Below are 27,739 nucleotides of genomic sequence, written 5' to 3' on the forward strand. Positions count from 1 at the left end.
TTAATTCACTGATGGCTGATTAATAGGTTTGATAATATTTATATACATTTAAGTGACAGAGAGCATATTAAAATGATAATTTGCTCACTTAAAATCTAAATAAAAAACATGTATTGCTCTATGTTGTCTTTTATCTTTTAACAGACTGTCAAATCCCAGCATGCTTTAATTCAGAAAATAGGATAATTAGGTGAAACGTTGTTTATTTCCTGTTTTTCTTCTGGCGGTGCAGGGTCTCCACCTCTTTCATGAAGCGCAGGCATAGTTCATCCTGATACGGCAGAGCCGCACATTGCACAGACAGAGGAAGCCCCACTCCTCCCGCCACGGCCTGCAGACACAGCAAGAGAGATGTAACATTGGAGTACAGGCAGTCCATATAAATGCAACATAGTAACAGTAATGTAGCTGTTTCTACTGGGAAGGATTTTACTTTGCACATTTGGAAATCAATTGTTATTTATTTAAGATAGTATCCACAGGTACACATTACTAAAGGAACACTCCATTCACTTAAACTAAATGAAGTTGTTATGGTTGCAGGAGGCCCGCAGACGCTCTCTTAACTTAAAGGGACACTCCAGGCACCCAGACCACTTCTGCCCATTGGAGTGGTCTGGGTGCCAACTCCCATCACCCTTAATCCTGCAAGTGTAATTATTGCAGTTAAGTCCTCCTCTACGGGCTGTCTATCAGACAGCCACTAGAGGGACTTCTGTGTTATTAAAACACGAAAAGTGTTTTAAACTACGCTGGACGTCCTCACACTATGCATGAGGACCTCCCGCGTCGCCGGAATCCCCATAGGAACGCATTGAATAATGCTTTTTCTATGGGGAGGTCTAATGCGAGTGCGGCCGTTGCCACGCATGTGCATTAAGTCAGCGGGGGAGGAGCGTGAGCAGAGCCTGACCCAGCTCTGAGGGACATCGACGCAGGATTCAGGTAAGTCACTGAACGGGTTTTAACCCCTTCAGCAACATGGGATGGGGCACTGCAGTGCCCTTTAAGAGTTTAACTGCTCTGAAATGGTTTAACCCCAAAGGTTGCCTCCAGCACCGATCTCAAGGGAACTACTGATTATTATGTTTTCAAAGTATGTAACATTTCTTTTACATGTTGCAATCTTTACAGGATTATCCTACATAGTAACACACTGGATTAGTTGTTTAAGGCATTGGATTAGTTGTTTAAGGCATTACTACCTTGAGTGTTGCGATTTGAATCAGTGTTGCATGGTATGTTTTAAATTCTTTGGAGCAGTTTATGTGTTTTTTATTTGTTGTTCTATTAAAATGTATATATTGTACGTACTGATTTTATTTATAACTTTTTTGATTTGACTTAGGAGCACTTATTAGTGTGTGGACACCATGTTTAAAACATACTCCCTACATACTGTCACACCACCCACTCACACTTAGTCCCCATAATTGTCACTCTGTCACTCGCTGGGCCACAATCACTTCCCCTCTCACCCTGCCACACGCACTCAATCCTCTCATCCTGCCAATCAAACCCTGTATTAGTCAACCACCCATAACCCTGCCACACTCACCCCCTAATCCTGTCACACTCATACCCCGAACCATGTCACAGTCACTCCCCTCTGACTCATACAGAGAGTCACCTCTCACATGTGAAACACAGCCTAACCATATACTGATTAGCCACGACATTAAAACCACCTGCCTAAAATCGTGCAAATGTGACCTGTGGTATCTGCTCCAAGACATTAGCAGCTGATCATAGTCCTGCAAATTTCGAGGTGGGGTCTCCATGGATCAGATTTGCTGTTCTAGCACATCTCACAGATGCTCAATGGGATTGAGGTCTGGGGAATTTCGAGGCCAATGCAACACCTTGAACTCTTTGTCATGTTCTTCAAACCGTTCCTGAACAATTTGTGTAGTGTAGTAGGGTGCCTTATCCTGCTGAAAGAGGCCACTGGCATCAGGATACACCATTGTCATGAAGGGGTATACATGGTCTGCAACAATCTCTAGGTGGGTGGCACATGTCCAAGTAACATCCACATGAATGCCAGGACCCAAAGTTTTCTTTGCAGAACATTGCCCGGAGCACAATATGGTCTACGGCGGCCTACCTTCTTCCCATAGTGCATCAACATATCTTCACCAGGTAAATGATGCACACATAGCCATCCATCAAATAAAAAAGAAATGTGATTTATCAGACCAGGCAACGTTCTTCCATTGCTCCATGGTCCAGTTCTGACGCTCATGTCCCCATTGAAGGTGCTTTTGGTGGTTGACAGGGGGTCATCATGGGCTCTCTGACCAGTCTGCAGCTTCACAAGCCCATACACATCAAACTGTGATGCACTATATGTTCTGACACCTTTCCACCATAGTAGCTTTTTTGTGTGATTGTACCAGACTAACTAACTTTTGCTTCCACGTGCATTAATGAGCCTCGGGTTTTCATGTCCCTGACGCAAGTTCACTTTCTTCTTGCACCCTACTAACCATAGCACACCAGGAATACCCAAAGACTTTCTGTTTTGGAGATGCTCTGACAAAGCCATTTAGCCATCACTATTTGGCCCTTATCAAAGTCACTTCGATATTTTCGTTTTCCCATTGTTTCTGCCTCCGACATATGAAATTCAAGAACTGACTGTTCACTTGCTGACTCATATATCCCACCCCTTGACATGTGTGCCATTGTAATGATATAATCAACGATATTCACTTCACCTGTCAGTTGTTTTATTGTTGTCGATGATCGGTGTAAGCACCACACACAAAACACAAGTAGCCCCCCTTCCACACAACGATAGCAGCAACTACACACATACATATGCTCCCAGACACAGACATACACTTGCACACCGAGAGAGAGACACAAATTCAGAGACAAAGATACTCCAGCAGACACACACTGCTCCACACACACAATACTCGGCCACTACACACCATTTACAGAAACTCTATGAGAGGGTCCCAATATGGTACCCCATCTAGGGTCCTAGGCAACATTCATCCAGCTCTGTTGCTGGCTTCCTCCATGGTACATTTGTGAAGATTTCAATTAATTCACAGCAAGCCATAAAGTAATGCTACCTGGTGGAATAGTTTATCCCAAGGATCGTTGTAGTAGCCTTTGTATTGCTTCATTTCATCCTCATCTGATTGAGTGACAGAGCTCACAGTTACGACACCGGCTGGGAACTGTACCACATTGAACAACATTGTATATGATGTAGCAGCTGAAAGATTAAGAACTCATTGTGGAACCTAATTTGAAATCTTTTTTTTTTTTTTTAAAGCAAAAAACTTGTAACCTGGAGATAGAATGACTAATCAGAATGGAAAAGGATTGAGTTTTTGAGACAAACACACATACAGCATTTTAGTGTTAAGGCCTTGCAGGGTAAAATGTTGCAACTTTTGGGTTTATTTGTCCAAATGAAGTATTTTTCAACTAGATTATCTGCATTTGTCTTTTACTTGAAGCTGTATACAATATGATTGGCAGGCGATTTAAACGACAGTAAAGTTATAACCGTACCTAACAGTCTTCCAGCATAGCCGTTATTGTAGGCTGGTCCTAACATAGGACAGAGAATGACATCTAGGTCCAGCTTCCTCCACTCCGCAATGAATTCAGCTTGGTATTCCTGAAATGGTGGATACATATTAGAAGGATACAATGGTAAAAGTATAAAGGCAAGTGCTACAATCAATGGAATATGTGTAACTTGTCAAACGACGAATCTGTTCTTTGTACGGAGACCAATCATTAGATCCATTTTCAAAAACTTTCACCAACAGAGGAATTATTCAGAGGAGTGTTCACCTGCTGGTGCCTAGTCCTTTAACCCGTTAGAACAGCAGGGAGAACCTTGCGATGTTTCACCTGTGGGTGCATCACATAACCCTCTAGCGTTTAGGATTAAGGTTCCGTCATAAGAAATGCCACAGATCTCCCAAACTATTGCATTGATTTAACATTTTTTAGATAAGCTTTTCAAATTGTTTATCTGCAGAGGCCACCAATAAATTATCTGGGTATTTTTGTAGAAGGTTTATCCAAAAATATTAATTTGAGGCCTATGCCAAAATATTACAAATGGAACTTTAAAACGTTCCTTAACCGGAGGGCAGTTCCCAGGATCAGTGATGCTGTGACTGACACTATGAGTGGGGAGCAGTAAAGCATGATGGGATAGAGGTCCAGTACCTGCAGCAATGCTTGATCGGCCCACTGTTCCTTCACAGAGCTAAACAATGTGTCAGAAAGGAAGCCGGTTAATAACAGCAATAGATACAGTAACAAGAACGCAACAGATCACAAACTCTGTCAGCTACGAAGCTTCACATTGTTACCTTGCACCTATAGCGCTAATTACAGAACTGGCCATCCTTGGAAACTACAGGAAACAAAGACACAAAGAGTGTAACATTATATCAGTGCTTTATTAAATAAATTGCTAATTAGATATTAAATAATATAAACCTAGCCGCCCCCTGTATTACATCCCTAAGCACCACCATATTCTCTTCCCAACCCCTATATTCCTCATCAGCTAAGAGTTGACCTACCCTTTACTGTTACAGTCTGTTGTTGATGGAAACTTTAAAAGTCTTTTTGTGAATGTACATAGAGATGTCATAGGCCATGTGATGCCATCACGGTTTGACAGTTGATGTTTTGGAGGGCCCCAACATCTCTATATCTTTATTAGCCTATTCTATCTTGCGGTATACATTCTCACACCAAACTTGGAAACTAAGAGTGATAGAATCAGATGGATCACTTAACTGTACAAATCAGAGAAAGATTGGAAAAAAAAAAAGCTTAGATGTTTCTTAAGTAGAAGATTCTAAAAGAGAACATGAGAATGAATTTGGATGAGCTTACTTCTAGGCACAATTTTTACAAGGCTAAAGACGAAAGTTACGACGGCAGCTATGATTTTACAAAGATGACTGGCAGGTAGTGTGAACTTTGTTTCCATATTAGTGTCATGACTCCTAGGTTTTACTGTATATGATAATTTCCATTATCAGGGTTCCATTGTCCTTCTCATTTTGCTTACCAACGGCTTAAGGACAAAGTACAAAGCTTTCTTCACCACTGTCGGAGTGCGAATCATCGAGACCAGACCACTAAGATTTGGGTCAACCGAATTATGGTTACTGAGAGAAGAAGACATGAAGCCATAGAATGTAAATAAACACAAAACAAATGAAACCAGTGTTTGTGCAATATTAGAATGTGATCATCACTTTTGAATGTAAATTTAAGAATTTACATGATGTTCTTGTTAATAACAGCTTCTTACTTTTAATGCAAATAAATGAATTTTTTGTATTTCCTTTACATAATTAATTTATGTAATGTGATGGATTTGTGTATAATATGGTTGTTTCCACTTTAAGGGGCTGTACACCTATTTAACAGAATATTAGAGTATATGCAGTGTATGTATTGTGACATGATGTCCTTATTTTATGCTCTAAGGACAAGAATTATCCATTTTTATTGAGAATAATTAAATGATCTGTTTAAAGGAACACTATAGTCACCTAAATTACTTTAGCTAAATAAAGCAGTTTTAGTGTATAGATCATTCCCCTGCAATTTCACTGCTCAATTCAGTGTCATTTAGGAGTTAAATCACTTTGTTTCTGTTTATGCAGCCCTAGCCACACCTCCCCTGGCTATGATTGACAGAGCCTGCATGAAAAAAAAAACTGGTTTCACTTTCAAACAGATTTGAAATTTGTAATTTACCTTAAATAGTTGTATCTCAATCTCTAAATTGCACTTTAATCACATACAGGAGGCTCTTGCAGGGTCTAGCAAGCTATTAACATAGCAGGGGATAATAAATTCTAAATTAAACAGAACTTGCAATAAAGAAAGCCTAAATAGGGCTCTCTTTACAGGAAGTGTTTATGGAAGGCTGTGCAAGTCACATGCAGGGAGGTGTGACTAGGGTTCATAAACAAAGGGATTTAACTCCTAAATGGCAGAGGATTGAGCAGTGAGGCTGCAGGGGCATGTTCTATACACCAAAACTGCTTCATTAAGCTAAAGTTGTTCAGGTGACTATAGTGTCCCTTTAAAGGGTCCCTCAACTGAGTGGGGGAGGGGGGAGCAGAGGGAACTACAGTGAAAGGAATACAACTTTATATTCCTTACTCTATAGAATCCTTTTAATAAGAGTGGAAAATAAGGGGAATTGGGGATGCACACCCAGAACATGTATTTTTTTTAGGACTGGTGCTGCTATAAAGACCGAAATATACACAAAATACAGAATAAGAAACAGCACACACACAAAACAAAATTACAGTTTTAAGCTTTACAAAGCTACTTAAAATCACTTAAATACCTATCATTGAAAACAAATATTCAGATTCAGTTACAGCATAAGGTCATATTGTATTAAGCCCACCACTATGTCACAGTACAATATCGGTGGATCCTACACAGACTGTTACTTCTTCCCAGCCGACCAACACTACAGGGGCCCGGTCATGCACTTAAAAGGGCCACGGCGCTCATCCGGGCCACTGATCAGCAATAATGATATAATATCCACCCGGTGGCCCCAACTGCATGGACCACCCGAAGGGCCCCCAAAGCGTGCCGGCAGTATTTCTGCCAATGGTGCTCAGTCCAATAGGAATCTGATCTAGATTCTAAATATACAAAGAATAACAGGAAATTGGAGGGCACACCTGCAACATGCATTTGTTAATAGTGGTGCTGCGGTGAAGACCAAAATGTATAGAAAATACAGATTAAGGAACAGCGCACAAATTAAAAATGTAAAACTAAAAATACAGTTTTAAATTTCACAAGGCTACTTAAAATCTCACCAATAACAAACCCAAAGCACACCAATAAGTATTGCACATAAAAATATTTTATAATATGATGAAAAATGAATACATCAAAGTTAAAGTGCAAACATGCAGACAAAACATGCAAAGAGTAAGTACCACATATATAACCACATAAAACAAACTGTAAAGTGCTCTTAGTTAAACCTACCAGCAAGTGTACCAGATATACTGACCCAGAGTTGGAGAACACAAAGCTGCGACGTTTCGGCTTGAAGCCTTCCTCACGGGGGGGAAAAAATCTCACATCATAGCAAACAAAAATTGTGTGACTGAATATGATGTTGGTTTGCTAAGATCAATGATTTTAAGTACATTGCAAAGTCTAAAACTGTATTTTGTTTTGTGTCTGCACTGTTCCTTAATCTTTCATTTCTAATGTGCAAATTTAAAGTCTGCACTTTTTGAATACATAAAGCACTTAAAGTGGACACCCCTAAACATTAAAGCAAGACACCTGTAGCTTTTGCAAATGTTTTTAGATGTATCCCAATGAAATAAATGCACAGTTAAACATTGAACAAGTTTTTATGTTTATTGTCCAATAAAGAATTTGTTAAATTTGGGTGCTCCCTTCAGGCAAGCTGAAGTGCTTTACAGGTCTGGAGTGTCCCTATGAATGTATGATGGAGCATGCATTTGTCTCGCTGTGTTTTCTTTACCCTATTTCTAAAACAAAAATATTTTACATAGAATTCTGTCTTCGATGCAGTTTAATTCATTGATCTCCTTGAATTCACGGAAAGCTGTCTTTGTTTTGCAGACAACCCAAAATCGAATAAGAACATTAAATGTATTTAAGGATCATACCATTAAGTGGTACCTAAATTATAACTGAATTCTTTAACTTACAATTTTTCCAGTAGAATCTCTCCTCCGTCACCAAATAAGATTTTCATGAACAGAGCATTTACGAAATCTATTCTCGGAGGGGCAAACCGGATCAGCTAAAAAAGTAAATCACGCATTTTACATTTTTGTTTTAATCTTTCATTCACTAAATACTGAACTGTGGCAAAGTGGATTGGCAAACTTAGGTCAACGTATGCAAACTGAGAAAAAACAAACCACGCTCCAATCACAAAAAGATCCGCGTGCTACAATGGACCAAGGGCCAGGACCAGCCCCAGGAAGTAGATATCAGTAGTAGAAAGAGGATCCAGGCACTCCAAGTATCTTCAAATTTGCAACACCACAACATATCGACCCTTGAAAGGGTCTTTGTCAAGCTACAGTTGGACATGGTTTGAGATCCTGACCACTTACAATCGTGCGTAAGATTGCTAATTTTTAAACTTGTACATGGCAAATTAATTCAGTACATCTAGGGAAAAAACTTCTTATGAAATTTATCGGTTCAGACTAATTCCGTCAGTGCAATAGTTTTGAGGGAAAATATTTGAGAAAACCAAAAAGCCAAGAAAATTGGCCACTCTACTGCAAAATATGACTATTGTGTATTAAGTGCATTTAAATAAAATCAACATTTCGTGGCTGTTTCATAACCATCACTCATCTTTTATTCCATCAATCAATTTTTATTATTTTTTTTGGTGCAAAGGACAGAACTCTGACTCACAAAACAAACAAAATGGTTTCATGCATGTCTGCTTTGTTTGTTTCATGATTGGTCCATATAGTGCCTTAGATTTTGGACAAAATGTAGACAAATTCATTTGAAACTGAATGCACTTATCTATACATTTTCAATATCACACAGCTTAATGTAGTGGTTCTGGTGTCTATAGGACAAAGATGTCCAAAAGGTTGATCCCTAGATGTTTTAAAACTACAGCATCCATAATGCTTTGTCATTATAACGTCATGCAAAGCATCATGGGGGTTGTAGTTCTACAACATCTGAGGATCTACCATTTTGGCCCCCCTGCTGTAGCATGTCCCGACATCATCAGCACTGTAAATGCTACCTTTTCAGAGCATGGAGACGCTGAACGTTCCTCGTAGAGATGCATTGATTCAATGTATCTCTAGGAGCAGATTTTGATTGGTGCAGCGCAGTGTTTGACGTGCATGCAAAACAGCCCCCTCTCCCAGTGCCATAGGAAAGTATTGGATTGGCTGAGATCATCAAAATTGTTAATCTCAGCCACAGAGGGGGAGGCAGTCGGAGTCAGCCGTGGCGCAGGTGAAAAGGCGAATAAAATCACCTTTAACCCTTTAACGACCGCAGTCATACTCGGTACATCCGGGGAAAAAAAACAATCATCACCTGGACTGGCGATCCGCGGTGGTCGCGGTCAGGGGGGACTGCCCGAGACCCCAGCAGTCCCCTTGCAGCAGCTGTGGCCATCCAGGCTCTCCGGGGCCATGTGGTCACCATGATCACATAGCCAGCCACAATAGGAGTCTATGGAGCTGTCAGACAGTCCCACAGACTTCAAAAAGTAAAAAAAGATATATATATATATATATATATATATAAATATACACACAAAAAATATATTATACGGGGGGCGGGGCCTGACGTCCAAGATGGCCGGACGTGTCTTCCACTAGCTCCTGCAAAACTCGAGCAAATTTACAAAATACAAAGCTTTAACCCTGAACAAACTAACCCAGACTCGCAGAAAACTGATATCACAGCTGGTGGATCAGTTCCAGACTGAAAAAAAACGAGTTATCAGAGACCTCGTCCGGCATCGCGGCCTAACGTGACTAGCAGCCTGAAGGTGGAGAGAAGCGGCCGATCTCCCACCTTGAAGGGCACACCTCACAGCAGCCCCAGGACTCTGAAGCCCCGTTACCCCCCCCCTTTGGACCGGTGGGGGTCATCCCGGTCCCCACAGGGAACTCATACCTGACTGCAACACGGGCTCCGCTTCTAGATGAGTGCAGGACCACGCGGTGTAAATAAAATGGCCGCCGCTCAGCAGCAACCACACAACCAAGCAGGCCAAACATGGAGGGAAACCTTCAAAGCGAAATTCAACATGATCTGCCAAGCATTCTGGCAGAGAATTAACAACAGACAACCTGCCCAAGCCACGGACCTCCCACAGCCGACCAAGCAAAGCACGGCGGCATACAAGCCTACATACAGGAGGACGACTAGTGTGGATCTACGGCCACCCTGCCGACCATCACACAGGGCCCCCCGCGCCCTAGAGTCCCTGCAGAAATCTTGCCTACCCACCTGGAGTGGCAAAAACCTGGGATGTGGGGCAACCAAGCTAAGTAAGACCCGAGGGGCTGGATGGAGGCAAGGTGGAACGGACTCTGCACTCCAGCATACAAACAAGCTACATCCTCATCGGGGTGTCGAGGTGCAAAGCAGCTCCGATAAAGAGACTACCTTCCCGAAGTGGCCCATGTGTGGGGTTGGCTGACTCCTAGATGTCACAGATACCAGCTATGTAGGCACTGTGGACATTTTAGACCCATGATGAGACACAAGCTTTTGTTTTATTTCAGCATTTTTTCTTTTTTTTATCTAAGCGCCTAACAATATCTCAAGCACCTAACTTGACAGCTAACTCAGTGAGCCATTAACTCAACCATCCCTTACCACTCATGGACACACACAATGCCCTGTCCACGCACTAGGATACTACACTTTAAGCACAAGCAGTACGGTACCCGTATAGTTAACTACGACCCAGTGGCTTTCACAATATGAAACATGCATACCTATATGTTATACAATGCCTATATGTTTCGATTCAGTTTACCGCTAAGACATATTTGCCTGTTTAATTACTACAATTTAAAACTGTGCTGATTTTGCAAATGCCAAGCTGTTGTTATATTGACAAAGATTTGCTGCTGGTGTGGCATTGCGGGCAACACTGTAATAATCTGCACAACAAAAATAAAATAAAGAATAAAAAAAAAAAATATGATACATATATCCCCATATATATTATACTGAGAGGAGTGTGTTTTGTGGTTATACCAGAGACAGGGGTAATATATATCGGGATTAATTCTTTCATTTAAGCCATTTTCTTAATAAAGCTTTATTCTAGTACTTGGTATCATATCCCTACAATTATATGTGTTACACCCCTACCTGGTTCACATCTTGGATGCTTAGTGGCATTAGTTACACTGCCAAGCACTGTTTGTGGCTACTAAAAAAAGACTGGATATACCCCATATTAAATACCCTGGGTTGTCTACTTTCAAAAAATATGTACATGTGAGGTGTGATTCAGAGATTTATGAAAGATAACAGTGTTACAATGTCACTATTGATAAATTTTAAATATATATAAATATTTTTCATCATATTTTATTATATATTATAGTAAATTATATGATATGATGAAAATAATGGTATCTTTAGAAAGACCATTCAATGGCAAGAAAAACGGTATATAATATGTGTGGTTACAGTCAGGGCCGCCACCAGAAATTTTGGGGCCCCTAACTCAGCTCGGGGTCTGGGCCCCGCCTCCAAATACCGCCCACAGGAATACACACACAGACACAAACACACACACTGATACAAAAGGACACAGATACATACCAACAGACACACATACTGAATCAGACACACATGCATACAGGCATACATACTGAGACATACATAGTGACAGACAGACACATACTAACATACATACAGACACACATGCATGAGGACATAAAAAAACATACATACATACAGACACCGACATACATACACACACACATACATTCATACATACATACTGATAGACATACAGACACTGACATCCATACACACATACATCATAATGGCATACAGACATACATTCATAATGGCATACAGACATACATACAGACTGACATACATGCATATATACAGACATCCATGCATACAGACATCCATACACACATACACACATTCATAATGATATGCAGACATACATTCATACTGACATACAGACATACATATATACATATATAATGACATACAGACATACATATATACATAGACATACATACAGACATACATGCATGCATGCAGACATACACAGACATACATACATATACATGCATACAGACAGACATACATATACATGCATGCAGTCAGACATACATACATACATACATAGACATACACACACATATATACATACATACACACAGACATGCATGCATCCAGACAGACATACATAGACATACATACACACATACATAGACATACATGCATACAGATATTCATACATACAGACATGCATACAGACATATACACACAGACATACATGCATGCATACAGACATACATACATAGACATACAGACAGACACACAGACATACATAGACACACATACATACAGATACATACATAGACATACATACACATACATACATAGACATACACAGACAGACATACATGAAAGGATTACTTATATCTCAGACCTGTATCTTCACCCACCCTTTCCTCTTTTCTATTACCCACTTTACATCTACCTCTATCACTGCCCCTTTATTCCTTACAGCAATATTTTAGTACTTATAGGTACAGCACTTATTTTTTACTTATTTCACATTTTGTTTACTAATTTTCTTCTTATTTTTATCTTCATTCCAATTTAGTCCTATCCTTATTTTTATTTATTTATTATTCTCAACATTTTTAGGCATAGGCATAGTAATCACTCACATACATAGACATACATACATACATACATACAGACAGACAGACATACACATACATGCATACAGACACACACACACAGCTCATTTCCCAGCCACCCTCCTGTCTCTTACCTTTTCTTTGCAGGAGGGTGGCTGGGGATGATGGGAGTCAGCCTGGCTCCCTCTTCACTGCCTGGCTCTCCCTCTTCACGGCTGGGCGCGCGCTCCTCCCGCGCGGAGTGAGCTGGGAGGAAGTGACCACTTCCTCCCAGCAGCACTTGCTGCGGCTGCTTTTTTTTTTTTTTTAAAGGGGCCCGGTCGCGCTATACCACGGCCACAGCGCTGACCGGGTCCCTGATGGAGGGGGCCCATCGGGTGGCCCTAAGTGTGTGGGCCACCCGATGGGCCCCACAAGTGTTATGGTTGTCACCCCCTGATGGCGGCCCTGGTTACAGTAAATGAGTAAGAGGAAAATTACAGCTAAACACAAACACAGCAGAAATGTAAAAACAGTCCTGGTCCTTAACGGTAAGAAAATTGAATAACGGTCTGGTCACTAAGGGATTAATTTCTGGAGGGCCAGGGACATGCTGAATTCCAGGACTATATTGTTCCTTTAACTTCTTCCAATGTTTCATGGTATTTGCAGTATATTTGACTGTAACTCAGACCCTGCCAATAATTACCGTATGCCCGGCTTCCTCTAGGAGTTTTTTTGTTTCCAACACTGCCCGTCTCATGCCAGGGTGCGGTAATGTAAATCCATCAGTTTCATAGTATCCCACACGGAGAGGAGTGGGCGATGTATAGACCTATAGAGAAGAATCCAGAAATTAGCTTTCTTACATTATCTGGACACTAAACCCATGACTTGAACATCCTAATTCAGAGTGAAAAAAGGTTCCACCAACCCGCAGGAATCTCCATTAAACCCACAGTCAGTAATTCTGGTTGGGGGTGCACATTTTAAGGCATTATCGAGCTAAAAATACAAAAAATATAAAAAAATGACTCAGCTTGTTTTAAATCTGCAGCTTCTATATGGATCAGAAAGATGCTGAGATCTCACAGCCAACTCTGTCCTTCCACTGTTTTTAAATGTTAGCATTGTACATGTCCCACAATATCAAAGACAAATAGTGCTTACGGGATCTGAAGTTCAGCAGTTGTTTGTTTTCTAAGCAGTGTCATTCTCATTTTTTTTCATGAACGAAGACACTTACTGCACAGCCTATGCATGACAGCTTTAGAAGTCATTGAAAAATATGAAGAGAACCTGTACAATTTATTTCGACTCACACATGTTTATGCGCTGGGCATGGTCTTGGCCAGTCAGGAGAAAGTTCAATCTTGTAGGGATAATTGTGGGACAAAATATTAGCAGCTTTCTCATGTCATGTCAGATTTTAGGTGGGTGTAGACTAGCATCAATCAATTTAGCAAACTGCTGCAACCATAATGAATGGGATGACAAAAAAAGGGGTCAGGAGTTCCTTGGTGCACAGACTATGTAAAGAGAATAAGTGATTATGGTGTTTGGAGTGTCCCTTCAATAGAAACATGGCTTGTAAAAGCCACCCAAAGATTGGCCGGGCAAAGAAAGTCCTTTCCACGTGCAAAATTATTTACAGTCAACCCAGCAACTGAGAACGGTCTCATCAATGGCTAGTGATATGCACAAAATGTGGTAAAAGCACACTCTTTATGTATACATACATAAAGAATGTGCCCGACCCCTGGTGGTAAAGAGTGGTAGTGCAAATGGTTGTACCAAGCAGCACCCAAAATTGCAGATAAATAAAATACACAGGAATCCACACAAATGGCCTTATTCACTAAACACCAAATGTTTGCCAAGCTGTGAAGATAGCTAAATTGGAATTTCCAAAAAAGGTTTTTTTTAGACTGAATTAATACAGTACGGATTGATTTTAATAACCAACAAGATGGTGTTTAGAGAATAAACGCCAGAGTGCGTCTTATCCAGTTCTAGCAACATTAACATCAATGAGCAAGATCAATACCACTGGTAAGACGTATCGTTAGGTCAATGTTTACAAAGGTTCTAAACTTATTGTGATGAACACTAGGCTCCTTGGCGCCATCTGCTATTGGTATCTACCATGGCCTTAATTCAGCGAGGCATTCTCTCTCTCTTAATCCTCACAGTAATCTTCCCTTTTGCATATTTGATGGCATTTTGGGAATGGCAGCAATCCCGAGTCAGCATATATCACCTTATCATTGAAAGGAAGAGGTGGTACTGTTGGGTCCAGCTTGAACATCTCATCACAAAGAAGAGTCTTCATGCACAGAACCAGGCTGTCCACGTCTCTGGCCATGGGTCCCGTGGCTACAGATACTGAAACAATAAATGGTCCACTTACACAAAGATGGGTCCAAGGGGTGTAAACATGTTTTGCTTGAGAAGTAACTGGGGGGGTGGGGGGGAGTAGGGAGGAAGGTGCCAAGTAAAATACCTACACTACATCCACATTAACCAAGAAAATTAGAACACAATCATAAATAAAGGGCTTTGATCAGCGGGACCTGAATTATTCAATGCAATTAGAATCTCTGAAACTGCTTGAAAAATATTCAACGCACAGGAAGAAAACATTTATTAAAAACATACAAAAATAATATAATATGATGTTTTTGCTACATAACAACCTAAGATTAATCTAGCTCCCCAAAAATAAAAAATAAATGAAAGATAAATCTGTTCTAATCAAGGAGTCTCTTGCAGAGCTCAAGTGTTTGTGAGTTATAGGGTTAAGGTTCCTCAATCTATATTTAGCTATGAATTTTTTTAACTTTATCTATAGTCATCGGAAAAATAGCGGAGCTGACACCAGGCTGCACGCCATGTTTATAGATACAGCTCTCAGTGTCTGTGCGATTAGATAAAAAGAACAGCAACTCTGCCACTTACAAACAACACAAACCAATGCAGTTATTATATTATATATGGTCTAAAGGCTTTCTGGGAAATATAGTCCAGTAAACTGTGCAGTTCCTGCCATGATTAACCATTACTGCATTGAACTATTCCAGTGTCAGTCATATTGCACACCAAGTCTCTAAAATGAGAACGAATGCTCTGGTTAATATTGTCAGTAAAGGTCTGATTAAGAGCTTTAACACTGCTGTATCCCGTGGACAAACCCTGTATAACTCACCGACTGTCCCAGCGACTAGGACCATTTATTATTATTGTATTTATAAACCGGCAAAATATTCAGCAAATTAACACAGATTATTACATTCTAACGCCATCCGTTAATTAAAAAAATACTAATTAACTCACTTGCGGTGAAGCCTTCAATACAGGAGCGTATCTCGCCCAGACTGGAAATATGTAGAAACAAAGAATTCCATTAATCACTGATATTTAGATATTTTCTTTAGTTAGATACCTGGTATCTCTTCACACAGGCTTAATGAGCATATTAAATGGTCACATTGGAGTTAACCCAAGTCTTTAGATTATAATTTCCCTTCATTATCGTTTCTTTGTTTTTCCATTGTAGTAAAAAAATTAGCAAAATACATCATAATCCAGTTGAGACAAAGCACAGCCAGAGTAAACACTGCACACGAAGAGGAGACTCTCTTCGGAGACCCTCTCAAAGTGAGCATGTTGGTTCAATGCTCTTCCAGGGCAGACCATGTGCAGAGCTCTGCTAAAGAGCTCTAGCATGAGAAAAAAGCCCTGTATTTGTTCTGCACAGCGCAAGCAAATTTAATAACATGCTTGCACTGTGTTTCCTTGCAACTTGTCTCTGGTATCTCTATAAATCGATACCAGGAGACAAAAGGGCCAGGAAAGAGTGTTGTGCATGTGTTTGGAGCCTGCTTGTGGTATTGCATGTGTGTAGAGTGAGCTGATTGTGGTGTGGTATTGTGTAATAAGGTCGATTTTAGTCGTGTTGTGTTTTTGGTGTAATGTAATGCATATATGGCTAGGGGCTGTAGAGAATGTGTGTATAGGGGATGTAGTAAGTGTGTGCATACAGGCTATAGAGAGTATGTGTATATAGGTGATGTAGTGTTTGTAGGGGTTGTAGAGAGTGTGTGTTTTGGGGTGTAGTATGTGTTTGTTTACAATGAATCTAGTGTGTTTATAAGGGATCCAGAGTGTGTATTTTAGGAATGTAGTGTATTTGTGTAGATGCCGCAGTGTTTGTGTATACAGGAGTCTAGAGTTTGTTTGAAGGACCCAGAATATGTAGGAGATCTAGTGAGTGTGTGTACATAAGGATTCAGAGTGTATAAACGGATCTAGTGTGCGTATATGATCCAGAGTTGGGTAAGGGATCTAGTGTGTGTCTGGAACGTAATGTGTTTAGGAGTGCAGTATGTGTGTGAGGGGTGCTGTAGTGTGTATATATATATATATATATATATATATATATATATAAAATATAAAATATAAATATGTTCGGAAGTATTGTGTGTGTGTGTTTGGTGCAGTGGGTGTCTGTGAGGGATGTAGTGTGCATGTGAAGGGTGCAGTATGTGTGTGCGATGGATGCTGTGTTTGAGGGGTGCTGTGTGTGATGTGTGGGGGCTGTGTGTGATGTGTGTGTGGGTGCTGTGTGTGAGGGTGCTGTTTATGATGTGTGTGAGGGTGCTGTGTATGATGTGTGTAAGGGTGCTGTGTGTGATGGGTGCTGTATGATGTGTGTAAGGGTGCTGGGTGTGAGAGTGCTGTGTGTGACGGATGTGAGGGTGCTGCGTGTGAGAGTGCTGTGTGTGAGAGTGCTGTGTGTGATGGGAGTGAGAGTGTTATGTGTGATGTGTGTGAGAGTGCCGTGTGTGACGGGTGTGAGGGTGCTGTGTGTGATGTGTGCGAGAGTGCTGTGTGTGAGAGTGATGTGTGTGATGGGTGTGAGAGCGCTGGGTGTGAGAGTGTTATGTGTGATGTGTGTGAGAGTGGTGTGTGTGAGAGTGCTGTGTGAGTGCTGTGTGTGATGGGGTGTGAGAGTGCTGTGTGTGATGGGTGTGAGAGTGCTATGTGTGAGATTGATGTGTGTGATAGTGCTGTGGGTGAATATTAGAAGGGATGTGTGTGTGTGTGTGTGTGTGTGTGTTTGGGGGGTAAAAAATAAAAATAAAATTAAGCAGTTATAATGTCCCCCCTCCCTTCTTACCTTTAGCCTGGAAGGGGGGGACCGGCATTGTGGAACCTGGGAGGGGGGGTTCAGGCACTCTCACGCCATCCCTGGTGGTCCAGTGGGTGAGTGAACTCTAGCCTGCGAGGCTAGAGTTCACTTTCGCGAGATCCGGTCATTGCCATGGCAACGTGCCGGATCTCGCGAGAGGAACCCGGCGGAGCTGCAAGATAGAGCTCTGCCGGGTCCTCTCCCTCCTTCCCCAGCCGCAGGTCTATTTAAGTGGGCCGGTGAGGGAGATCTCTGATCTCCCCACCGGCCCTCCATGGAATACAGCGGGGACGGCGCTCGGATAGTGCCGGCCCTGCATAGACCGGCAGAGGATGTCCTGTGACCTTCCCCTGCCGGCCTCGGCCCCTGGCCACCGTGGCCCACAGGGCATTTGACCGGTGTGCCCAATGGCCAGTCCGGGCCTGTATAGAAACATTGTTTAATTTCTCCTCCTCTCTGTATGCTCTCTCTGTGCTGATTGGAAGGTGTAAAGGGTGGGGCTTATAACAATGATTGACAGGGAGCTCAGATGGAGACATCTAGTTACAGGACAAAGAGTTGTGGGTGTTTATATAACTATTGGTATAAGTAAATATAATATTACAGGTGATGGGATGTGACTGTTCCTGTTTAATGCAATATGTTTAACATTGATTTGAAAACTATATAAAGCACACACCAAGTGCTCCAGTGGTTCATTTAGCGACTCCCAGCGACTCCCATTCGACTTTAGCGAATGTGTATGTGACTGTCAGTGATGTATGTGTGACTTTTAGTGTGTGTCTGTCAGTGAGTTTGTGTCTGTCAGTGTGTCTTTGAATGTTTGTGTGTCAGTGACTGTGTATATGTGTGTGTGTGTCTGTCTGCGTGTTTGTCTGTTTGTGTGTGTCTGTCAGTGAATGTGTGTTCATGTCTGTCAGCGAATGTGTGTGATTGTATGTCAGTGTCTGTCAAACAAGTGAGAGTCTGTGTCTGTCAGTGACATCTGTGTGTTTGGCATTGAGTGTTTGTGTCACTGTCAGTAAGTGTGTCTCTCAGTGAGTGTGTATCTGTCAGAGTGTGTGTCTGTCAGTGAATGTGTGTGTCAGTGCGTGTAAGTGTGTCAAATCAGTGAGAATGTGTGTCTATCGGTGAGTGCATGTGTATGTGAGAGTATGTTTCTGTCAGTGAGTGGGTGTGTAAGTGAGTGTCCTGTTAGTGAAAGTGTGTGTTGGTTAAACGGTGTTGTGCCAATGTGTGTATGTATGGATCAATGAAAGTGTGTGCTTAAAAGGATTAGGTACGGAGAGGTGGAGTTCAAAGAAAAAAGGTGGAGCCTAAAAAGGAAGAGGTGCGTCAAACTTTGATTAGGGGGGTGCTCACATTTAGTGATGCCTAGGGCAGCACAAAACAAAAATACGTCACTGCTCCCAGGGTTATTCTGAATGGGTACAACACATCTGTTGTTTTAACAATAACCCTCCTGTAGAGGATGTATATTTATCTAAAAACGCAGAGGTTCCTACAGTAGGGAAATTAAAGATAGGCAAACAACTCACACGTAAAGTAAAAAAATTTTTTACAGTAATGCATTAAATATATATATAATTTAAAATTCACACTGCATCCTGCGCACAAGCGAAATACCTGACCCTCTGCGGGGTGGGTTTAAGACCTGCTATTCCACAGAAACTTGAAGGTATACGAATACTTCCACCAATGTCTGTTCCTATTCCCAGAATTGAGCCTCCACCACCAATCAATGCCCCTTCCCCACCAGAGGAACCGCCGGGGCTCTTAGCGTGATTGTGCGGATTGACCGTTACACCATATATCGGGTTGCTGGTATCATAGCTGTCAGAAAAATATAATTTCATGTCACAATAATGCACACAATGTAAGGCCATGGATTGAAGCACAGAAACATTAAGTGATAATTTCAAATGATTTTTCAAACTAATAAACATTTGGTAATCATAAATTATTTTGCTGCAATAGAAATAAATAATGACAAATGTTCTTAGTGTCTCTACATTGTATTTGTCTTTCTTTTGTTCAGTCATATTTATTCTAAACACCTGCCTATATCCTGATTTATGTGATTTACATAATGTATTCAATTTCCAGGTTTGTGTTGTGTAAATCGTGGGCTTCAGTTCCAAGTAGAACCATTAATATTTATTGGTATGTCTTGTGTAACTTGATTGATGGCTGAGATCACTTTATATTCGTTGTGTGATAATATACTGAAGAGTAAAGCTTAACAACACGAATATAATAGATATTCTGTCAGAGCTTTCCATAGGCTTTAAAACTAGTCTCTAAATGTATTGATAAAAAAATAAATAAATATATATATATATATAGATATATTTAAAAGTTCAAAGTTTAACTATGTCAAAAATATTAAAGAAAAATAGACAAGACATGCATGCACTTTAAGTGAGAACAGCTCACATTCCTCTTAAATTAATACAGATTTTATTTAACCCTGTATATACTGGCATTGTTTGAGTAGATGGAATATTAAGTTAAAGGAGCACTATAGGATCAATAACACAAACATATATTCCTGTCCCTATAGTGTTAAAAACACCATCAAGTACCCCTGCCCTACTTGGCACCGGAGCGTTCACATATATAGTTATGTAAACGCTCCAATAAAACAAATTAGATATAATGTAACACACCACTCCAGCAACGGAAAAGTTAATAAGACAGATACAATATATCCAACGCCCTGAGTCTGATAGTAAACGAAGGAGGTCCCTGCTGTTATAAGGAAAATTGTGAGCCACAATACAAATAACAGAACAATCCACTGAATTATGATTGGCAAGTAATAACGTGCCTTTTAATTAGAGTATTTAAAGAATTTAAGATATAAATAGATACAGGTGTCTAAACAGACCTGCAGAACATAATATAGCAATGCTATCTCATAGGTAGAAACATCAATAAACACTGCAAAGAAATTAAAAACAATGAATCAAGCTATACATGCATAAAAACGTACTCAAAATAATTTACAATAATGTGGATCAGTAGTTATGTATAACTCCAGTGAGGGGCCCCTCCACCGGAGTAAACACAAATATAAGGATTCAAATCCCTAAAAGTCCATGATGTAAATAGACAAAAAATAAAAAAAAAAATTAAACCCCCCAAAAAATAAAAAAAATAATTACAACAGCCACGGTTATGGAGCTCTAAAACCAACCAGGCTAATGTGACCGGGCTAAGGGTGCTGCACAGGGGCTCCCAAGTCGGAAAAACTCTGGGAGTAGCCGGGACCAACTTACCCTATTTGCCACACCACACGCTTGGTTCTGGAGCACACCGATGGACCCGTGAAGCTGGAACTGCCACACAACTCACACGACCTCCTCAAAGTCTGCTCTGGTGGCACCCCTCTACCTAGTGGTACCCGTGGTCGGACCGCCTCCCTCCCATCCCTTAGTACACAACTGCATATTGATACGTTAAATCAATGCATCTCTATGAGGAAAGTTCAGTACTGAATGTCAGTCACACTGTGCAGCACTGCCCCAGGAAGCACCTCGAATAGCCATAGTTTTTACAGCAAAAAGCCTAAAAGGAATGATTCTACTCACCAAAACAATTACAATAACCTCTAGTTGTTCTGGTGACTATAGTGTTCCTTTAGGTCAACCATCTACATGATCCCATCAGTTTTAATGTGTTTGCACTGTGCTGAGAATTGCCACAAACTGGAATGGAACTCATGTTCTATATGTTGCAAATCACCACAAATTTATAAACATAACTCATACTAAGATTAGGAAATTAGTACAAATAGACAAATGCCTTGTCTGTGCCTTTTCAGGAGGCGGCTGTGAGATCATGGGGAATATGAGGAACTAAAAAAACGCCCTAATATTGCATGTAATATATACCTCGCAATAAGTAAAAGTCTCCAACTCTTATAGTTGAGTGCAATCGCCGCAGTCTGCAGCTCCAAAAAAAAATAATATTCCTGATCTTTTGTGTGAGTGAATTTTATTCATTGATATATGATATGACCAAGCAAAATATCAACACAAGGAATACCCCAACTAACAATTTCTATTGTATATAGACAGCATCTGAAGTTCTGGTTCGATTGAACAAAGTCAGGGCTTGCAAACGGTTTCCAACGAACTGCAGTACGCAAGGCCAACGTAATGGTACCGAAAAGGATACTCACCATAATAAAGATTGCGGAACATTTGTCTTTGCAAACACAATCGCTCCCTGCTTCTTCAATACTTTAACAACAACACTGTCCTCTTTCTCCAGCTTATCAATGTATTGTGCCAGGCCACACGTGGTGGGGTGTCCCTGTAAATCCACAAACAGTCCATTAATAGAAATGCTCAATAAGTAATAACTTTACAAACATTTACAATTGCCGAGTTTTTACTTGTTTTTCCTGATTGTGAGATAAGTCGCTGATTCACTGCGGAGTAGTGGGGCTGAATGCACAGCTGCTCAATGTTTCAACATTTTGGGATTTACAGCAACGCAGAGAGCAATTTGTCATGATCAAGACACTGAACCTAATTCTTTATGCTAAAGTGATTTTGGTGACTATAATATCCATTTTATCTCCTGCCTAAAGAGTCAGAACCATAGTAGCAATGCCAATGGAACCAGCGCTCAACCTTAGTAACCGACCTTCTCTGAACAATACGTAAGAATGTTCAGTTTGGTTCTGGTCTCCCAATGAATGTTTTGTGACCATGACTGACTTTAGAGAAATATGGTTTGTATGTTTTACTTGCTCCAGGTTGAGCATTTTATTACCATTCCCATTATGGATCTGGGTTTCAGGCCTTCAAAAATTAAGAAGGAGAAACCACATCTATTGCTCCAGAAATCGCCAGAGAGCAAACGTTATTTTGTGTCCTGCTATCACAGCATACAACACGATCAATATCATTTTATGTATGGATCCAGTCCACCAAGACTTCCTCTGATAACCAGCGAGCTCTAATGGAAATTATGTTTATCATTCTGATGTACCATTCTCCCGTTTAATAACAAGTCCTTGATAACTATACCTTGTAACCAATGTGTTCCTTTATAGAGATGGGAACTCCATACAATGGACCCTTGTTTTCTTGCTTTTTCAGGTCTTGAAGCTGAGCTTCACAATCAGTCAGAAAGTCCGTAACACAATTCAGATCTTGATCCACCTCAAGAGCCTGTGGAAGGGCAGGAGATAGTAAATTGCCTTTATAGATCGTATTTCCTTAAACAGAAGAGTACAGGAAACGTGTTCCTTCATATAGGAGAATACCGGGAGCTTCAGTTTATTGAATAACCCTGAAAGTGTTTGGTTCTAATAAGTGGTACATACATGTAAAAGGTGGAGTCTCCAGTCTATTGGTGATTGCCTTTTTGTAGTACTTTAGGCCACTTTTTAGAATAAAACACTAATAAATATCTCTTCATTCCTTATACACACAGCATCCACTAAAAAATGAATTTTCTTATCCGTGTGGGTGGACTTGGGAGAGAGACCAGGGGGCCCAGGCCTTTAACGGTCTGTGTGTGTACATATATGTCAGTGTGTGTGTATATGTGCATGTGGCAGTGCATACATCCCAGTATTCAAACTTCAACACTGCACACAAATATACCCCAGCATTCAAATGCCAACACTACACATATATACCCCTGCATTCACACACACTGCTGCATGCAAACACAACTACTTCAAACACACTGCTGCATTCACACACACACACAGAGACACAAGCGCATCCCTGCATTCACACACACACACACTCCTGCATTCAAACGCACACTCTACACACAAACACATCTCTACATTCAAAAGGCAACAGTACATACAAAACACACAACTAGATTTAAACGCACACACTACACACACACATTCACCTTTTTATTGTTGTAAGAAAGTAATAAATAACATTTATGACATATGAAGTTGTTCTTTGTACCTGCTTCTTTTTCTTATGTGTGTACATAATTTTTATGCATTTGGCCCTCCGTTCCTATTTCAGTGGACAGTTTGGCCTCGATGACAAATGAGTGTGACAGCTCTGTGCAGAATCCATGTACATGTAATTTTTATTAGGGCAGGGCAGTTATACTATTCTAGGGCTAAATAAGAGCAATCTTGGAACTGTATTTAAAAAAACAGCAACCAATGAGATTCTTGTAAAAACAAGACAATAAAAAAAACAGTAAAAACCTATAGAATGGCATGCGGATAGTAATTATTGCACTTTATATTGATTTTCAAAAAAAGTAAAAAATGATCTGCTGTGGGCGATGTATTCACCTTTTCAATGTAGGAATATAGGACACTCTCCAGAGACAAAGAGCCATCTCTCAGCTTGACTATGAGTTCCGGTAATGACAGATTCAGGATCTTCCTGGAGTCCACTCCTGGATTCTGGAAAAAGGACCGAGCACATGAATCAGAGAAACGAGAGAAACATAAAATACAAGAAAATGGATCCAGCCTCTGGGCATTCAAACATTAAATGAAAATAAGTAAATCAATGAAAATATAAGTTTTTAATAAAAATCGCATTAGGAGAACTTTGTCAGAAAGGGAGTTAATTATAGCCCAAATTAGCCACTAATTGTAGACTACAGTAGGAGTACACAAAATATGGCGTTATCTTATTTACTGATAGAAAATACGCTGAATAACTAACCTCTCATGGACCTTTAAAAAACAATGAACTCTTTGTTTTTATCTTAGTGCATCCATCTTCTGACCAGGAACTAGCTACAGAGAGCATCAGAATAAATGTTACTGGGTGAAGGTTCTACCAGTTTTTCCGGAATCTAACAGTTTTATTTTTTTATGCTTACTGACAACTGACTTCAATGAAACTCGCACAACCTTTCAACAGTTCTGGTACAACGCAGTAGTTAAAGGGATCCTATAGTGTCAGGGAAACAAACCCATGTTCCTGGCACTATAGGAATCCCTTTAACTATTGCGTTGTACCAGAACTGTTGAAAGGTTGTGCAAGTTTCATTGAAGTCAGTTTAAGTCTCCTGGAGTGCTCCCCTCCCTGGAGCCTCCCTCCCCCCCCCCCCCCCTCCCACGGAGCTGAAGGGGGTAAAACCCCTTCAGCCACTTACCTGAATCCAGCATCAATGTCCCTCGGCACTGGGTCAGGCTCCGCCCACCTCCCCCCCCTGCCAAAATCAGCCGGTGGGGGAGCCCTAATGTGCATGCGCGGCAATGGCCACACGCGCCTTATACCTCTTCATAGGAAAGCAGTGTTCATAGGAAAGCGGTTTTAACGTCTGTTTGGATTCCGGAAGCTGTTAGACAGCCACTGAGGGCAGACTTAGAGCTGCAATGTAAAGAGTCACAGCATCTACACTACTTCAATTAGCTGAAGTGGTCTGGTTGCCTACAGTGTCCCTTTAATTGAATGTTAGCCCTGGGTGTTTATTTATTTATGTTGTTTACAGTGTAACTATTTTTAACCCTCTGGCACCATGCATGTAGACCCAGTGACGGTGTTTGTACTATGAAATAAATGCCAAGCGTGCACGGAGTATCATGGAGCGATAAGAGTGCTGAGTAAGGATATGTTCACTGCAGTACAAATATATAGAGAGCATTTTGGGAGGAAGAGCTAAAGGAACATTCCTGCACCATAAGCACTGCAACTTGCTGTAGTGGGCATAGTGCCTGAAGTACCATGACTCTCTTACCTGGGGTCCAGATGCTGCTAAGTGGGTTGGAATCTTGCTTAAATAATTTGACTTCTTACAAATAAGCAAAATGTAGTGGTTATGGTGCTTGTACTGTACTTGCACATATTTCACCACATTCCTTTTAATATTTTTTGTTTGTATGGACATTTTGAGATTACTATATTTGTCCATATATTCACTAGGAATATTGCTGGTGATATATATGTGTTTGACTCTTTGTAATATTTTTTGTTTTTGTGGTAGAGTTAGATTGTATATATATATACACATCTGTCACTTGCCCCTTTTACCTTTCTATACTGGGTATACCTACGGTATATATCTATGACAGTATCTAGCCTGATTTATTAAAGCTTTGTTTGGACTGTCTTTGTACTATATGTATAGATTGGGTCGTTATATTTAAATAGGGGCTCTAGATATTCTCTATCTATTTTTGTATCATAATATCCAGCATTATTCAGTATTTTTCATTTCATGTGAGACTACCTTAATCTTTCCAGTCATACTCAGTTCTGTGCTTCTGTTTGTTACAGCTGTATATTTCTGAGTGTGTGCTATTTTTTCTTGTTTGTTTATACTATTTGGGGTTAGGCCCCTGGAGACCCCTGGAGTCTCCATTAGGTACTGGGTAGGTTTGGACTCCGTCATTGATGCCTATTTATTTGGGCGTTATATGATAGAGGCTTGCCTTCCCTGTTCACTGTTTTTTTCTACTTTAAACTTAAATGTGCAATTCTCTTTAATTTCTCACCTTGGCAAATAGTGCTTTAAACTCCTAAATAATACATGCACACATGTACTAGTAAATTGTTCTGCACTACATACACAGCAGTAGGTTGACCTGTGCCACAGTATGTGTCACTGACAACATAGAAAAGCAGGCCCTAATAGGGGTGTCTAAAGCCTTCCTGGCCAGCCATACTCAGTGCTACTGTATTTGTCCGGGATACAGTGGGACAGGACCCTGAACTTGGGCTCTCACAATGAACCCAGGACACTTGGGAGGTATGCAATTAAATAAAGGAAGGCTGTAAATTTCACATCAACCTTAATCCTTTTTACACCTGAATGGTGCATTGTTTGTCAATCTAGATCAATTATTTAACTGAAATATAATACTCTAAATAATCATATTACACTTGTGTTAAATACATTGGTTCTTTGATTGTGTTTTAATATTTTGGTGCATAAAATACTAAAAATAATTGTTAGAATGTATTTTAACAGTGGTCATTGGGGCAGTGTATGGTACACACAGTATTTTGTTAATCTTATCAAGGGAGTGTGTATATGAAGAGTCACGCTAACAGTGATACATTTCTATTTACATATCTGGATTTCCCATAATTAATACTGGGTGAATCTGAAATGCATGAAATCAAATCAAATAAATAAATAAATAAAATAAAATAAACTGATCTCAGTATTAATATGTTACGTCTAGTGACACACTATCCTTAACGTAAATACAGCAAAATGAAAATAATTATAAAGGGAAGTTAGAAAAAAAAAACTGATCCTTTGGAGAAATATTTTTTTTCCCAAAACATTGTAGAAAACTTTTATTTATTATTGAAGAGGTTTTGGAAATAACCAGTAATGGCACAGTCTGAATTTGGAGGGGAAGAAATTTCAGGGGAACATCAAGAAATATATTTTACAGGAATATCTGTAAATGCATAGAAATGCCTTCCAGCAGAGGTGGTAGATATTTATACAGCAGAATAGACATTGCTGTCTGTTTGTTTGTATAAGACACAAACTCAGAGATAAATAATAAAGTATGTTATGTTAGGTGGGGACGGGCCGATGTTCCCTTTATTTTGATTGCCTGTGGGGTTTATACAATAAACTAAGAATTGGGGTGAATTATCCAGGAAATAGCAAAGTTTAGGTAAAAATAGCTGACCTGGAAAAGTACCCGATTTGTGGAATTTCTCGATACAATTAGTTTGGCTGAAAATGTTACATTTGTTTCTCGGTTCTTCGCGACTCCTGGTTTATTATTGAATAAACCCATGTGTGTCTGATTTATATTTTCTGTTGTTACAGTAATTATTTTACCTGTTTCTTGAACTTGTTAACTTTTTCTTGCATCAGTTGCACATTTTTCTCTCTCCTTTTTCTCTCCTTTTCCACTTTTTTGAGAAAGTTTCTCTTCTTTCTCCATTTCAGACCACAAACAGTGGCCACCAAGAGGCATCCCAAGGAGGTGACAATCTTCCAGTTTATTTCATATTCTGAAAGACTTTGTATCCACTTGTGGTGCTGCATTCTCAGATCGTCCTTTTAGCTCCACTGCAGCGGTTTGGTTTCTGTGTACATTGTCTGTACAGAGTAAGCCTTTTGAAATGTCATTGGATAATTTAAGATAAGGGGCGGACACTGCTAGGACATTATATTTAACCCTTTATCACTGGGGTGGCTA

At 40.3% G+C, this 27,739-nt stretch overlaps 1 protein-coding gene across 2 annotated transcripts; it reads right to left on the reverse strand.

Moving 5' to 3' along the window:
• On the reverse strand, nucleotides 1-27,703 carry LOC134568983 (vitamin D3 hydroxylase-associated protein-like). Of its 2 annotated transcripts, none has more exons than XM_063427750.1 (15): nucleotides 27,376-27,703; nucleotides 23,903-24,016; nucleotides 22,653-22,796; nucleotides 21,797-21,930; nucleotides 19,237-19,443; nucleotides 15,753-15,793; nucleotides 14,680-14,804; nucleotides 13,129-13,254; nucleotides 7,734-7,828; nucleotides 5,066-5,165; nucleotides 4,353-4,396; nucleotides 4,207-4,246; nucleotides 3,535-3,643; nucleotides 3,087-3,232; nucleotides 1-331 (listed from the first exon to the last, which is right to left on the reverse strand). In XM_063427750.1, exons 1-15 carry the CDS (start codon nucleotides 27,583-27,585, stop codon nucleotides 203-205), a joined length of 1,764 nt encoding a protein of 587 aa, XP_063283820.1. In that variant the 5' UTR covers nucleotides 27,586-27,703; the 3' UTR covers nucleotides 1-202. The 2 variants fall into 2 exon arrangements, with proteins under 2 accessions (XP_063283820.1, XP_063283821.1); XM_063427751.1 differs by lacking the exon at nucleotides 27,376-27,703 and adding an exon at nucleotides 27,233-27,334.
• Nucleotides 27,704-27,739: the final 36 nt, after the last annotated feature.

Source organism: Pelobates fuscus, chromosome 7, assembly GCF_036172605.1.
Source record: "Pelobates fuscus isolate aPelFus1 chromosome 7, aPelFus1.pri, whole genome shotgun sequence".
Lineage (NCBI taxonomy): Eukaryota > Metazoa > Chordata > Amphibia > Anura > Pelobatidae > Pelobates > Pelobates fuscus.